General features: G+C 34.7%; 1 protein-coding gene across 2 annotated transcripts in view; it reads left to right on the plus strand.

The window, feature by feature from the left end:
- The window catches only part of LOC145043486 (myosin-6-like), a 37,273-nt gene extending 22,502 nt beyond the window's left edge, over positions 1-14,771 (plus strand). Inside the window, exons 8-12 of one of the 2 annotated variants that reach the window (XM_078992165.1) lie at positions 12,697-12,753; positions 12,910-12,966; positions 13,412-13,492; positions 13,588-13,670; positions 14,526-14,771. In XM_078992165.1, coding sequence (XP_078848291.1) covers positions 12,697-12,753; positions 12,910-12,966; positions 13,412-13,492; positions 13,588-13,670; positions 14,526-14,640 — 393 coding nt within the window. In that variant the 3' untranslated portion in view covers positions 14,641-14,771. Of the gene's footprint in view, positions 1-5,475; positions 5,882-12,696; positions 12,754-12,909; positions 12,967-13,411; positions 13,493-13,587; positions 13,671-14,525 lie in introns of those variants that run through there. The other variant, XM_078992174.1, reaches the window with a different exon arrangement.
- Positions 14,772-17,509: the final 2,738 nt, after the last annotated feature.

Raw genomic sequence — 17,509 nt, forward strand, 5'->3', positions numbered from 1 at the left:
ATTCCATACAAGTATCACAAAGACAACTAGCATTCAACATATAACTGCCAAGGTCCAGACCCTTGTCGTGGATATAAATTTCCAAGAGCCACATCAAGGTCTTTCATACAATTGCTAGGGGCAACCCTAGTCTTTTTAAATAAAATAATCCAATGGGGAGACATTAGTGCATTCGACCCCCAAATACAGTGAGTAGACTCACCTGAATCACAAAAGCGGACTAAAACCCAACACAATATCGTGCTAACCATAGCTAACAACTGGGACTACCAAAAGATGGGTGTTAGACACCTCCTAACAATCCACACAAGGTATACCCTAACTATACCTTCTAAGAATATAAATTTATCAAAAAGTCAACCCATACCAAAATTCAACAGTTAAATTCAATGGACAATGTTGAATTTAGTCAACTGCAATGTTGTGGACCTTGAATGACCAAACCGATAGGAAATTCCCAATCGTCGTGTCATGGCGACCTATGTCCCCACCGTGGGAGCTAAGATTCCAATAGCTTAATGGATTATGTGGTTTTCTTCAATCTTAAAAGCTCCAAAGCTCATATTTGGTCCATTCTATGGTCTAAATTATCAAAGTTCCAACTTTATCCATTAACACACTTGACATAATCAAGATCCCAACCCTTGGGTCTAAATAAAGACAAAATCCATAATGTCTCAACCATTAAGCCTTTAATCTGAAAAAGTCCTAAACCCAACCACTCCAGAAAGGGTTTAAAACACTAGATCTATTAGAATGGTGAATCTTTGTAGATATGCATATCCAAAACATGTCTATCCATTTTAGGTAAAAATGAGCTAAAAATGACCAAAACTCAAGCAAAAGATAATAATTCAAACCAAAGTCTAGATCCATAACATATGATACTCATTGGGCTCAAGAGAGTTATAAAGTTGCAAACTTTATGAGTTCCATCATTCCAAACTTGCCGAAACATGAAGAACATGGGACAATACTCTAGATCAAACCACAATAAACCATAAAGTTAGAGCCTTTGCTCTTACAAAGGCCTATAAGCTATGAGAGATGCTGATGATGTTGGTTCCTTTCAAGATACACCAATGGAACACCTTCTTCTCTAAGCCAACAATGCTAAAAATAAGTCACAAATCATCAACGGAAAGATAGCTAGGGTTTCTATGAGGTATAAGGGTGTTGAGGGTTGGTAATGAACCTTAGGAATAGCTTAGAGAGGTTTAAATATAATGATAGCCCTTAAAGAATCATGGGCTTGGGCCAGAATAGCTACCAAGTTGTGGCAATACTTGTCCATGATCTTGTGGCCCAAATAAAATGCTGTCCACAAATCCATTGCCACGCCGTGGGCATCCTTGCACCACGCTGTGGCATAAAGTTCCCTTCAAAATTTCATCTTTGGCTCTTAATAAAAGTAAGTGTAACCAGTAGGAAATATGGGTGTTACAACTTATAGTAGTGATTTAATCGAGTATGTAATACGAGATCAAAATTTGAAAAGAATTAAGAACACAAGATCTAACTATAATCTGTTTGGCTCGATTACACTTTATTGAAAATACAGAGAAAGTTCAGAGAGTACAAGTCGAATGCTAAAAGCTACTCTATAACTCTAGTATTCATCCAATATATATAGGATTAAGAAAAGCATACAAAAATATAATGTACTAAGACACTTAAGCTTCGATACAAAATACCCTTATTATAAACAACATACAAACAAACTTTGAAAAATACAATGACTCAAACAGACTTCGAAACTCAACATTCTCCCCCTTTCTGAGAAGTGTCGAATATAAGTCATCAGCATCTGAGCAGCTTGATAAATCATCCTTCGTATCTCTGAATACCAATTGACTATCTTCTTAACTTCTACCTTGTCACCATCATTGTTAATCTTACAACTATTAATACGAACAATTAAATTCATATAGTGTGAAGTTGTATATCTTTCCACATTACAGGCTTGAAACAAGAACTTAGTATTCTTTCCTTTCTTGTTCTTCCCAACAAATACTACTCCTAGGGGTTTCAAATAAATTTCACCATCAACATAAGATTTCAAATCAGCTTGACTCTTTAATAAAGATTGAGGCACTATGATTTGTTTGCCAACAACCAAAGCTAATTTGATATCAGTTAAAGTAAGTTATTCATAATAGTTTTCTATGAATAACCTGATGTGAGCAAATCCGATCAAGAAATCTTCTTCGCTGGTTAACTAAAACTTTGATAGATCAGTTCCCTTCAAAATTTTGGCAACACATATTAAGTCATGAAGATTCATTAGAGGGAAGTCAACCACAGAAAGTCAAAAGTGATGTTATTTGTTCTAACAACATGAAATTGATAATTCTGAAACACTCCTTCAAACAAAACATCCTTTGAAATGTTAAGAACTCGAATTGTCTTGGCCAATGACGAAATCTCATCTTCCTTCTTTACCAGAACAGCGTGAAATCAAAACTCCATTCTTTTGAATTTTTCTCTATCAAATTTATCAGTAATTTGATACTGAGAAGTCAAGAACATCATCTTGTTAATAAGAAAGTCCAACTAGTTGAAATCAGTATTTCCTATGGCAAAACTCTTCTTTGGAACCTTTTCTATATCATGCATTTCTCCAGTAACCACCAAAGCTTCGATATTCTCATAACAATAGTGCTTCGAAGGATCTCCCTTGTTAATACCAGGAGAGGTATTGGCCCTTTTACGAAGTATACTTTGAATTTTCCTTTTCCTCTCCATTTCCATTTCAATTGCGTCTTTCTTTTCTTCGGTAGAGGGTTATGTAGAGATACCTTTTCTTTTATTTTTCATTTCTTATGTTGAGGGAGGTGGTTTCAACAAAATTAAACCTACAACACTAGAACCAATAACAAATCCTTTCGATATGATATTTGTTGTTGTTGTAGAAGTAAATGTAGACGAAGTCGTTGGTAGCAAAGTTAGAATTTGAGTAGAAATGACTTTCCCAACAACTTTCACATCTTCATCTCCTTTCGAAACACCACTACCTCCCATGTTGGCCTTCGAACCCATGCTCATTCCAACACTAACTCCTTCTCCCCCCTTGCACCCCAATGTTAATAGATAGGGCATCTGTTGGCATCAAATTAATGAGCTTCGCAAGAGGAGCTAACTCAGCCTTTATTTTGGACTCCAAAGATTGAAATTTCTGAGACAAAGATTCTGGAGTATGCAACGATGAATATGAAGAACCAATCTTCGAAATTAACTCCCTAAGAATGTTCAACGTCGCATCAATTTTCGTAAAACTTTGACCATCAAGTTCATCTTTCTTATCAACTTTTGGGAGTAACAAATGATATCCCTTGACCACCTTGGTAAGACATCTGCAATGATATTAACTTTGGTGTGAAGATAACAGTAATCGTTGATAATAGCTACCACTTCCTTGTCTATATCGACCCTTAGTTCCTCAATCTTTTAATTAACATCCTCACAAACCTTTTTAAAATCTTGAACAAACAAGATGTGCCTTTCTTTTGCAACAACTTGCAACTCCTTAAGTGCACCATTGAAGGTCAAAGACTGAGCCTTGACATGATTCTCAATTTTCCTGTCCATCAGATCCAGTTCATTTCTTAAGAGAAGCTCTTGAGCCTTGAGCATCACTTCAATTTCAATTCCATACACATAATTGCGACCCTCTGCATCAGCTTGAAGCTGCAATAATGAATTAAGATTCTTGTTGAGAATTTTGAATTGTTTCCCATACATCAACATGTGATCGGGAATGTTCTGCTCTTCTGGATCAAATTCAATATCAGCAAAAGAACCCATATATTCACCATCTTTAGTGGTGTCATCTTCCTGAACATTTTTGGGACCTTCGGTGGATTAAGATGAGAATAAAGAAGTGATGGGTTGATTAAGGATGTTTTCACAAGTCGGTGATTGTGTGGATTGAGGTAAGGTAGTAGAAATAGAAGTATGGAATGGTGGTAGAGAAACAAAAATTTCAATGGTATATGTGTCAAATGATGATGAAATGATAATAGTCAAAGTAGCTTGGGATTCATTGGTAGACACTCCTTCACCCGTATTGACATTTGTGTCCATATTAGATATGTTTGAAGTGATTCCTGAAGTCTGAACCTCCTCAAAAACTATTTCGGTATGCGAAACTTCGGGTGGTATGACATCAATCTTTGCAGGAGTTGATAGTTTCAAATGATCACCTTGATTAGTGGTTATGTCTACATTAGATGTTTTCACAGAGCCACCAGGACCTCCAGTCTCCTCGAGATTCGACTTGATTGGAGAGCCCATTGTTGGTGATGGAATACCCATATCACTATCATGAGGTGGTGTTTGAGACTTACCACTTCCTTCAAGATCGGACTCAGGAACAACATCTTCAACCTCCTTTCGATTTTTCTTAGATATATGTTTCTCCATATCTTCAAACCTTTGCTTTTTAGAAGCAGGAGATACTGCGTTTGGAATCTCATGAATGAACTCTCCTTTTGCAATTAAGTTGTTTCTTGCGAGTGATCTTTAGATGAGAACCACCTTTAGATGAAAAACTACTTGACCTGTTTGGTAAATGATGAGGTCGATGAGCCATCTTCATTAAACATTTTAATACACCAGATTTTCAAGGTATAGTCTCCTTTGGTTGTGTAGAAATTTCTTCGATTATTGGATTAGCAACTTTCATGGAGATAGATCAGACTGAACAGATTTCTTTGGTGTAACCTTGACAACTTTCTCAACTGGATCAGGGATAGGTTTCAAAACCTCTTTATTGGAACATTTTCTCTTTTTCGATGTACCACCAGTACCCTTTGGCAACAAAACTCCAGTTTCAATAAAAGGATTGATCGTTTGCAAATAGGCCACCAACACTGGATGTGAAGGATCAAACTTTCGAAGCATAGCATCTGGAATACGTGCAACTCTCGGAAATATGTTTGGATCATCCTCCACTGTCTTCGGATGTTGATACAATGAAAATTTTGCCTTCTGTTCATCATAAGGAATAACAATTCATTCCTTTTCATAAGCATACAACAATATCATACTCTAATATCGAGCACAAGATATTCCATTCACTACATTTGTATTACCAATGCTCTTAATAAATTCTTCCCACAACTGAGTTGTGTAGTCAACCTACAAATCATAATAAAGACTAGCAATCATGGCATAAATTTCCAATTTAGCTTTATCCAGACCAACAGTTCAACCTATCATGCATCAAAGAAAACTCCCAAATAAAAAATTTCATATGCAAGGTAGAGAGGACTTATTGAAATCACTTATCCATTAGAATCGGTTGATGTCCTATCTCATTGAACATGTGAATGACTTGCTCATTAGAGACCTCATATAATGGTTCGAAATTAAGAATATTCAAGATTTGAGCAAACAACTTTTTGGTTAACTTGAATTTCTTTTCATTTATCAACTGAAAACTAACCACTTTTATCGTCTTGATATATACCACAGTTGAACCAACAAGAGATAACCATGGCATTGGCACAGAAAAGGAAGAAAACATGGTCGTAGATAGAACAAAGTTATTCAAAGCAACAATGAACATCTGCAAACCTTCAGGATACTTAGTAATATCCGGTTGAACTCAGTAATTAGTGCTTTAAATCTTCATTAGTGGTTGAGAAGTGTTGTCATATGTAGTTTGAGATGGGTCAACAGCCACCATTATTAGGCTTTTTGAAAGAGCTTTTGAGAGAATCGTAAAGGGCAAGAAATATTCGGGTTGGAACAATATAACCTAAAACCCTTTTATACGTAAACCCCAATTTTGAATTTTAAACGGTTAAATTATTTAATGCGATCCACGTGGCTCCTTGAAAATCGGATCAGTAGCCGTAAAAATAGCCACGACTGAAAAGCAATTGGCACTTTTCTTTTAAAACCGCACGAAAACCAAAATGTCATATCTAACAGTCTGTTCACTTGCCCAAATGGAATAAGAACCGTCAGTAACCCTTCGACATGGAGGTTGGGCTCTTTCGCTTTCGGGTTGAGAAACGAAGTCATATGCTAGACTTTGCGAAATCATTAGCTTGAGTTGGTACTACTCAGAACCTCAAGGATTTCGTGAGTACACATGTGTGCCAAAGAATAAGATAAGAAGCAATTATAATAAAATTTTGTTCTGTGATGTCAATTATAAATTAACATAAATGCAGTTAGACCCCGGGAAAAGATCACTTCATTTGTCATCAAGAGAGATGTCGAACAGCTTGTGTGGTTTCCCATGAATTACAATAGAATACTCATAGAGGAGTATCGAATGGCTTCTTTTCACAGGCTTCGTGGGTTGTTTGAAATTTTGTTACAATTCACAACTTAACATAAATGCAAAAAATTGTAAACAACATTGCTTGTTTGACCAATGTAGTTAGCGACAAGTTGGCTTTTGGAAAAAATTTCAAGTAACAAAGTATCAAACTGATATTTAGACGAAAAACATATTCCAAGAAAAATTTGTCCTGGATCTTGTTGGGTAAAAATGTCGTCAAGACCATGCAAAAAGAAAGAATATGACATTGAATATCGAAAGGAGGTACTGAAACAAATGTTTCGTTACATTCTAGAACAAAAGTTCCCCGTCAATTCCTTAAAGGTTTCAAAATTCTGGTTTTCACCTTCATCACAGTCTCATGAATCCAGATCATGAACACAGATTGTTTTCATACCTATAACCTGGTTGGTTTCAACCAGTGATGTCTTGGGTATGTGTCATTGTTTGTGATCGTGTAAGAGTGTTTGATGAAAAAGATTGGTTAAAGAATCGAAAGTACCTATGTTATTAGTGGACCAAACAGGAAACTCTTAACTCATTTGAGAAGAGTAAGGTAGCTCATGGACTAATGTGAATATAGCCTGATTGGGAAGGAATTCTCATGATGAGAAATAAATTAAGGCTGCGAAATGCATTGAGTCATGGAGGCTTGGTCGACATGCTACAACATGCTTCTAGGGACACCTAGCTAGTGCAAAGTATCAAATTTGTATCTTTCCATATAGCCACAAAATATGTTCCACTATAGATCTTCGTTAGAAAGCTTCACACACATGTTAACTCAACAAAATATTTTTGGAATTTTGATTTTTGAATGAAAACAACAAAAAATAAGAAAATGTGAATATAGCCTCTACTATTAGTGTACCAAGCAGGAAACTCTTAACTCATTTTAGAAGAGTAAGGTAGCTCATGGACTAATGTGAATATAGCCTGATTGGGAAGGAATTCTCGTGATGAGAAATCAATTAAGGCTTCGAAATGCATTGAGTCATGGAGGCTTGGGTCGACATGCTACAACATGCTTCTAGGGACACCTAACTAGTGCAAAGTATCGAATTTGTATCTTTCCATATAGCCACAAAACATGTTCCACTATAGATCTTCGTTAGAAAGATTCACACACATGTTAACTCAACAAAATATTTTTGGCTTTTTTATTTTTTAATGAAAACAACAAAAAAATAAGAAAATCTTTTTGATATTTTTTTATTTTAAAATGAAAAGGACAAAAATAAGATAATCTTTTTGATATTTTTGATTTTGAAATGAAAAGGACAAAAATAAGAAAATCTTTTTGATATTTTGATTCTTGAATGGAAAATAACAAGGAAAGAAAGAAAAATGTACCGAACATGCGAACTAATTAAGACCATCACTCACTTAAATTAGATTTTGTCCTTGAAATCATTCCTTACTACATCCTAGGTTCCCCTGGCTATTTAGACCATCCATTTAGAAACCTGATTCGAACTAAGAAGTCGACTTATACAAATGACGGCCTTCCAATACTACAATCAAAACCCAAACATAGTGGAAATCATATATCCTAACGAATAATGAATTCTTAACCCACTAACTTTAACAAATGAATCACTACTCTATCTGAAATCCATAAATCCAAAGCCTTGTCTACCTCCCAAACAGATAGAACCATTCCAAAATTACTATAATAATTTCATTATTTAACCCGAACCAAACAAACCCCTCAAACCCTAAATTAAGCCACTGATGATGGAGAATAGAATATGAGCACTTCCTACGCCTATAACCTCTCACCAAAAACAAAGGCGACTCAAAACACGAGTCTTAAATATTGGTGCCCAACCAATACACTATCTTATTTTGCTAACTAAACATTCACATTTACGATCTCCTGACTTTCGAACTAGACTACTAATTTCTTCGAAGCGCCGAATTTCCCAACCAATTGGTAATGTTGATACCCTAACGCACGATCGTACCACAAGACTCTAAGCAAAAGTCTTATCTAACAGAAACTATCCATGCTTGCTTGCTAACATAGATAGAACAGTCCTCCACGAATGAATAACCGAACAACACATGCCCATAAAATATTTCACTTCACTTCTCAATGAATGCTATCGGCCCAGCCATAGTTTTACGTCACAATCGGCCCCAAATTGGCCTACATCCTTCCTTGATCATCTGGATGTTGTGGTCATTCCACAGTCTTACAACCCATCTTTTCATGGTCCATTCCTACCTTGAGAGAACTACAAGCCAACTCATAGGTTCACAATATCCTCAGGACTGCTCATTGACCGGGTGAATGCTATGGGCCATCCGATAGTCTTACAACACTTCTACCACTACTTGACAACCTAGTGAATGTTACCACCATCACACGGTCCTATGAAACTTCTACTACTACCTACCAACCTAGTGAATTCTACGACCACCCTACAGTCTTACAACACCTTTGCCACTACCTACCAACCTAGTAAATAAAACGGACATATCACAATCTTACAACACTTCCAAAACAGCCATGGACTCAATCCATGGCCTTGTTATCCATCTACCATACCATAATCAATCATGAGTCAAAACCTCATTTGACTATACCTCAACCAAGTGTTTATGCCATTATTAGAAACCAAAGCCTTAATCAGAAGAGAACAGTCAGAGAGGATTTAACACAACCCTCAACCTACACTTAATCACATATTTGACATGCACCCTTGTTGATGCGTCTTGCATTCGGCAAGGTAGACTGAACCCTTATTCTGTGTGGCAACCTAAATCCATACCACGATATTAACTGGCTCTCCCCTTGTGTAGGGTATGTAATTCCTTCTAGTTTCATGCCTGAAATCATTCCTATTAATCTAAATGTTCCCCCCCCCCCCCACTTTGCATTCAAATATGCTCTACCAATCACGTAATCGATAGATTTCTAAACCATCTCACAACCTTATTACTCAAAGTTGTCGACAACCTGACCTTACAAGAATTAGCATTCCATGAAAAACCAATCCTATCTCACACACATTCCAAAACTGGATAAATATACCCCAATATCTCAATAAAACTCAATATCTCCAAGCACCATAACAGATGATGAAGAACAAACAACTTGCTTATCTTAGCGGGTGGATAGCCAATCCAATGACCTACCTTAAATGGAGGAATTCCCATGTGAATCATAAAATCAAACACCCTGTAGGTATGAATTTGACAACTACCAATCTTACACCCACAATCAAACCGATCCTTCATTACCTTGTAATCATGAACAATCCCTACGATTCCTACATTCAAATTTGCCATGCTCACTTACTAATTCCTTCGATTCCTTGTTGAAACCTCCAAAAATCAAACCGACTGTTGGTTTTCCACCACTTAAGGCTTGTTATGTCATTGTTTGATGTCTCCCACATCAGATTACTAAAGTCGGCTCACCCGAATATCCTCTAAGTATGGCTCCCAGTATGCAAAATGGCATATAAAGATTCTAAAAATATAATGTCTAACCCATCAGGAGGAAAATTCTAATTTCTAGGTGGAAACTTAGATAAACCAAACATAGAATCTCATATGAAATCATACAATTATAAGCAGGAATAATAATAAGAGCATCAAGAAAACGAATCTAGCATGTACTTGCGATGCAAACTGATGAAAGTCAGATCTCTTTAGTCTCTAACTACAATGCTCGACTGCTCACCACATGAACCTTCACTTTTCCCTCGCCCGTCAGTAATCCTCAAAGTGGCTGGTGTTAATGCCTACATCGCCCCACCTAACAATCCTGTATAGTAGGCCTTTTTATGGCCCACTTGGCTGTAGTAAAAAGATAACAGACTCGCTCCTTGGGGACAATCTCTGCTGACATGACCAAACATGTCGTACATTAAGCAAACTGTACCCCCAGATTGACATACCTCGTCGTGCTGTTTCTCGAAAGTGTTGTACTAACCTCAGCCTTGCTGCCCCCTCACTCGTTAATTGAAAGTGTTGGGTCTCTTTACAGGACCCCCAACTATGTGAACCTGATTTTTTTTCCTCTTCCTGATGTGCTCTTGGTCAATCTCCTATTCTTGGGCTCTAGGAATCCTGTCATTCATGGTCTTGCACCCTGATAAGATCACAAACTCTCTGATTTCTTCCCTCAACATATCGTGATACCTTTCCTTGTTCATCTCATCGTCCACAACTTACTTAGGAACCAACACAACCCTTTCCTTAAAATTTGAAGTGATCTCTACCACCGTATCAGTAGTCTAGCAAAGGTCTTGAAACTCCCTTTCCAGATTGCACCTCTATTGTTGGTGCAAACTCCTCCCAGAATCTTGTGACAAACTCCTCCCAAGTTATGGCCAGCACAGGCGTAGATCATAATGCACGACCGAACTCCTTTCACCAATCACGGGCTAGGTCTCTCAGAAGGAGCTAGGTTAGGACTTATATATATATTTATGCTTTTTAGGTCTTTGTTATCCCTAAAGAAGTGGGACAATTATCTAGTAATTATGTTATGATTCAAACTAAAGATAATTTCACTATACCCATTTGCATTTACTACCTTCTAAATAACTTATCATCTTATGATGAGTTAACCAACTTGCCCCTATAATTTAATTTTTATCATTTTTTTTCTTAAATCATATCTTCTGCGTAAACCAAAATGACCTTGTTATCTATAGAGATATCACTAACTTGTTTTAACTATAGGCATACTTCCAATATTCTCTGACTTGCACTTTTCACACCAACTTCATAGTCCTATAGTGTTTAAACCAAGAAACATATTACTCATCCAAGACTATTGATGTACTCATGGCCTATAGGTATGAAATAGTCCTTAGGTAAGTAATCAAATAGTCTATAAGACATTTATGTGAACGTGAGACATGGAAGCATGTCAATATCATACATTCAAGATGATGTTTCTTGCTAGAGATTTGTGTCGACCACAACAGACTATACCATTTGATCAATTATTTTGTGTGTAACCTAAAAGAGCCCTTTTATTTAAAGAAATATCACCAACCTATTTTGATTATGAGCATATTTCCAGTAGTCTCCCACTTACACTTGTCACACTAACTGTATTGTCCCATATCAATTAAACCTAGCAAGGTGTACCTCATCCAGGATTACTAATGTACTCTTAACCTATAGGTATGAAATATTCGTTAGATAAGTGATCAAATATTTCTCTGTTTTACAAGTCATATGTATAAAGATAAGACATGGAAGGACGTTAATATTATATATTCAAGATTATGTTTCTTTCTAGAGACTTGTGGCGACCACAACATACGGCACCATTGATCAGTTATTAGTTCAGTCTTCGCATAACCATGCATTTGATATCAACACCAAATCACCCGGGGTAGCGGAAATAAGTTATCATAAAAGTCTTCAATTCCTACTTACATCCAAAATTTTGACTGACCATGGGGGATTTATATAAATTAATATTTAGGAAGCCAAGTAAACATGAAAATTGAACACAGTAATAAACTAATAAATGTGACTACTCTCCAACATATACAAAGGTCTTTACATAATAATCCTTATTTTAAATAAAGATTACACTTTATATATTCCCAAATCAAAAGAAACTAATATAATGACTTTCAACCTAGTATAAGAATACCGACAAGATTCTCTTTTGATTTAACTCTACTGACTCTCACATCTTCATTTTAGACAAACTTTCGAGCACAATCATTTTTTGAGTATATGAATTGTGTACTTATGAGCTTTGGATTCTTTAGTTAAACCGATTCTACCCTTGTAGTCACAAAAGGCATCGGTAAAACCATTAATTTTAGAACATTGATCTCTCTAATGAACTTCTTTGGAACTTCTCTATGTTACTTCTCTTTGATTTATCATGACCACGAATCCTGACTATGAATGAGTGTCATGTCTATCAATTTGGATGCTAGGATCAGTATAAGCCTTTATGCTTAGCTCTTCCATAATCCAAAAACATTTCCTTTGTCCTCCTTACATATTTGAGAAAGTTTTTGATAATCATCCAATTATTCACTTTGATCTATCTCTATAGATATTTACACTTATCATGTATGCTTATCTCCCAAGTCTTTCATAGAGAAACGGTCTCAAAGCCAATTTTTACACTTTGCAAAATTGACATACAACACAAGGAAGCAACAACACACTCAGTAGCTCAAATATATACTAGACACTACATTTGTTGTTTCTAAACTTTCTAGGTTTACAAGTAATATGAATAAATAAAATTACAAGGCTATTGGTTGGGCTCTTGGATATTGAAAAAGTACTTGAGAGATCATAATTTGTATTACGAGCATTTCGAATAAGTAATTCTTTTGTAAAGCGACCAACTAAGCCTAGTATGTATACTTTATGATCTAAACAATGATTTTTATTTTTAGTATGCAGGCTCTGCTTGGGATGAACTTAAACATATTAGACAGGCTACAAGGTTCTTGGTATGTTTCTAACTTTCTTTCAAAGAAGTTCGACCTTATAGGTTTTGGTATGGTTTGCATGTTTCCAAGATAAATGAATTTTTCATAACCCTTGGACCATACATTGTCGTACGTGTCAACATCATTCATTTTATTCATTTTCTTTTTAACTATCAGACAACACCTCGAAAGGACAAGATATCATATACAAAACTTACCAAGGATATATGCCCTGTAAGTCACTTTATACTCTTAAACAACCAAAATATGAAATTTCATGGTACAAGCTTAGAGTGTATTACTTTGTCATTTTAAGAAATAAACACCTAAAATAACACAATTTGATTTGTTGACTAATACCATACTTCTAAATGCAATGGATATAAGGTTCTTGTTTTATATATATATATATATATATATATATATATATATATATATATATATATATATATATATATATATATATATATATAGGTAATTTTAATTGAGAAAATAAAAAAGATTGAGAATGAGAGAATAATTCTCAACCAATTATTTATTTTTGCGGCAAAAACATTCAACGTACCATCGAAAATTGAAAAATGAATACATATATGTTTTCCAACCAATCATTTATTGAATGCAATTTTGTCTCTCTTCTGCCTCTCATTATTTGATTTCACGGTTCATTCGTTTCCAGATTCTAAACGTCTATCAGCTATATAGAATCTGCACGATTTTTTCAACACCCGTGTCCAAGACTCAGCATGTATCCCAAGATGTAAGTAATGGATTTTAAATTCTTTCGTTATTGAAGTATTTCTATTCACATCACGTCGTATATAAAATAGCTCGACATATTTTATCTTTTATCAGGTTATTTCAAGCTTGAGGAGAGTAATGACAAAAGATTCCAAAGATTCCAATAGTAATCCCTTTCTATTAGATGACCATTTGAGGTATTACTTTTGGCCGATGGTCTCTTTGATGAATAACATTATTTTGAGTAGAAAATTCATAGATTATATGGTAGATTCACTCTTAATATCTTAGAAATATCGAATCAATTTAGTGTATTGTTTTCACCAACTAAAAATTATAAACATCCTGCAAAAAAATTTGGATATGTATTATGTCACAAGAATAGATACAATAACATTTCTCTTTGCTTTGAACAAATCAAATGTTTTCTCCATAATTGGTTAAAACAATTAAGAATAATATAAAAAGCAACAGAAGAAAAAGACACCTATGAGTCGAAAAAAAATTGATTCAAATGAAAACGAAAATTAAGTTTCAATATGAATATGATGACATTATTATTGATCGAAATCATGTCTGAGTCTGAAATCCTTTTAACGGGGAAAACATAAAACTGAAATTATAATTCAAAAAATCGTCAAATGTAAAGGTTTTTTTTAGTAAAAAAGTTAGATGGAATTTTTGAAAAAAAAAAATTGAATTTGAAGGGAAGAAAAGTTTGACTAAACTAGAAAATTATCGTAAACCTATAAAATGACCACATAAAAAACAGGCATTTTTTAATTAAATTAAAAGAAGTTGAGGATAATGCCGAAAAAAAATTAATATATACCTATTTTTAATGATTAACCCTCGAAAATATAATTTGGAGCCCATAGACATCAAATAATAATTTTAACTTCCTTAAAATGTATATGCATGGTGATTTTTATTCCGAATGCTCTCTCGAAAACAATATCATGATTATTAGCTTAATTGAGTAATTGGCTTCAATATCCAAATAAAGTTCGTAAAAACTTCTTCTAATGAACAATATATCTTTTCACATGCAGCATGCCAGTGTTTGTTGATGAACTCTCTACTTCGTTACAAGTAAAAGATTTCGCAAACGTTAAACCTGCTCAAGAACTTGCTAAGTATCCAGCCTTCCAATTTTTGTACAACTAAAGGTAAAACCTTTATGTTAATAATCTTAAAACCATAGAAAATAAAAAAGTGTTTGCGAATGATTTTGTTTGTCTTTATTTACATAATTCATATTTTAAAAACTCATAAGAAACAAAAGGAAGTTACCTTTGGCCGATTTCTCTATTTTATGAAGTTGATAGTCCTTTTAATTTTGTGATTCGTGGAGACAGGGACCAAGTGCGTAACAAAAATAAACAGTAGAGACTTTCCAAATTAAAAAAATAAGTTAGGTACTAAACGCGCAAATTACCCTAAACCGTATAGACCATTCATGTAATTTACTCTATAAAAAAATATCTCTTATCATAACTCATGGCATAACTCATGGCAGATCTGATCAATCTACATAAGTCGGTATGAATAACGTCCAAAAAATCTTTGTCTTTTTTACAACTACCTGTGAATGGTGCCTTTGTCATTTTGTCAAGTAAACAAGACTAATATACATCATATGAGTCTAAGTCAAATGATTCAAATATCCCATCTGACTGGAGCTTGACGATGCGTTTCCTTTTTATAGGACTAGGTCGACAATGCCACAGACACAATTTATTCTTATTATACTTGGAAGAATCAACATTTAAGATTATGTTATCATTTTTCCTCAAACCTATAATGGTTTCGTATATGCCATTGCACATTTTTGCTTTGAAATAAAGATCACTATTTTTTAAAACCAAAATGATACCATCATCAAATTCAAATGTAAAACCATCTCGATACAATGAATGAAAGAAAATAATGTTTCACATCATGTATGGTGAACAACAATAATCTAATAAAATAATTGAAAACCTACTACACAAAATAAGCTCGTAATTTCGAATCGCAGTAATTTTGAGGACAAAAAACCTGAATTTGACATGCGAAATAGTAAGATCACAATCGACACGACGATTTGGGTTTTTAAAATATATAATCTATCACAGTGAGGTGTTACAAAATGTATAAACTAGATCTAGTCAAATTAAATACCTCTACTCACAAGTCTTAATGATTATATCTATTAAGCACACTCTAAAATGAATATAACAATCACTGTTATAGAGGTGCATGTACACGTCTCTCTTTGAAGTCGCAAGGCATAAAAAAACCACATGTCTAATTAGGTCTTCCATGTTTTCTCTTTGTTATCATTCATGAAGAACTTTACATCCGAACATTCTCCCATTCTAAGTTTAGAATGGATGATGAGACTCTAAAATCCCCAGAAGAAACTAGCGAATAAGATGTCTATTTGTGACATTATAATGAGTAGCAACGACGAAGAAATCCAAAAACTCCAATCTTGCATTGTCGCCACATTGTATTTTGCAAGAAAATTCAATAAACTAGTATGTATTTTTCTTTTTTGTATTCAACTGGATTGATGGGTTCAATTCTTAGAACAATTTGATTCTCGAGTATTTTTAAGAGTATGATACTAAGTGGAAATTCAATCGTTGCGACATTTTCATTTATGTACTGGTTTGGTTTTGTTTTGATAATGTTATGTTTGCTCAAGGATTACTCTAAAATGGGGGAGGATTGTTGGTGATTTTAGTGTCACAAGGACATTTTAGTAAGCTAATGTGCTTCTTTATTTGTACTTTAATATATGTTTGGATATGTGCAAAGTGCACACATGTATAAGATCGAATTAGAAGCTAGTTCGACGACAAGTCGGGGGTTTGGGGGCCGCATCCCCGGGTTCAGGGCTTCCAAAGGGGCAGCGCCCCTTTGGCGAGGTCTAGAGGCAGCCCCCCGATTAGGGTCCAAGGGGCAGAGCCCCTGGCTGGGGTCCTGCTAATACTAAACCCATGACAGCCAACCCTAATATCGAAACCCAACATATCATTTTCTATGTAAATGACTCTTCTTTTATGGAGAAGAGAGAATCTTTTAGCTCTCGCTTTTCTTCATACGAACTCAGAATTCTCTACGAATTTGGCTTACGATTTCTGTGCCTAGATTCATAAATGTCCCCTTAGGATTATCATATGCTGAATTTCTTGTATCCTGAGTATATGGTAGAAATATCAGTTCGGACAATGTTTACACGATTCAAGGTATACAGTTCTCCACTATAAAACCCTACCCAATTTCTTAAAAAAAAAATACACATTTCAGAAATAAGCATTTTGAATCTCTTCTATACTTCCCAAATCCTTTTAAAAACTCCCCCTCAACATCACATGAATCTTCAAAATAATCATAAAGAACATTCACTAAAGTCATGAAAATTGAAAAGCGCAATGTAACAAATCAAGAGCAACATTCTAAATTAAACTTGATCAAGAAGAACCAAAGTCGAGTCAATAAAGCACCTAGCTAATTGACAAATAAACTCCAATATGCTCATCTAGACACCAAAAATACCTGATTTCAATAAATCTTTTTATTGCTTTAGTAAAATTATCATGTTGAATAGTCACAATCTTCTTTCGAATGCCCGTATCAAATTCTCCCTTTTTTATAGTCGAAATAAGATTATAAAACCTTCAAACGGGCCTGAATATGTGCTCAAGATAGATATATCAATTTTATACTCCCCATCGACAAGTGGAATAAAATGAAGCTTCAAATCCAAAAAAGTAAAAAACAAATATGACAAGTTTTGAAAATTTACTTTCCAGACCACCTTTGACTAGAATGCAATTAATCCAACATATATTGTTAACATGAAATATGCTTACGAAAAAATCAGATTCAATCATCCCAAACATCAGTCCTTTAAAATTTATAAAGTTTTTTGATATTGTATCATCTTCCTCCCCTTTTCTTTGGTTAAAAGACTGCAATGCCATAGGCACGTAATTGAGTTCGATTTGAACTTGATTTCTCACCCCTGAAGTCGATTTTCGACAAC

The sequence above is a fragment of the Lactuca saligna genome, chromosome 1, assembly GCF_052625555.1.
Source record: "Lactuca saligna cultivar CGN05327 chromosome 1, ASM5262555v1, whole genome shotgun sequence".
Taxonomy (NCBI): Eukaryota; Viridiplantae; Streptophyta; class Magnoliopsida; order Asterales; family Asteraceae; genus Lactuca; species Lactuca saligna.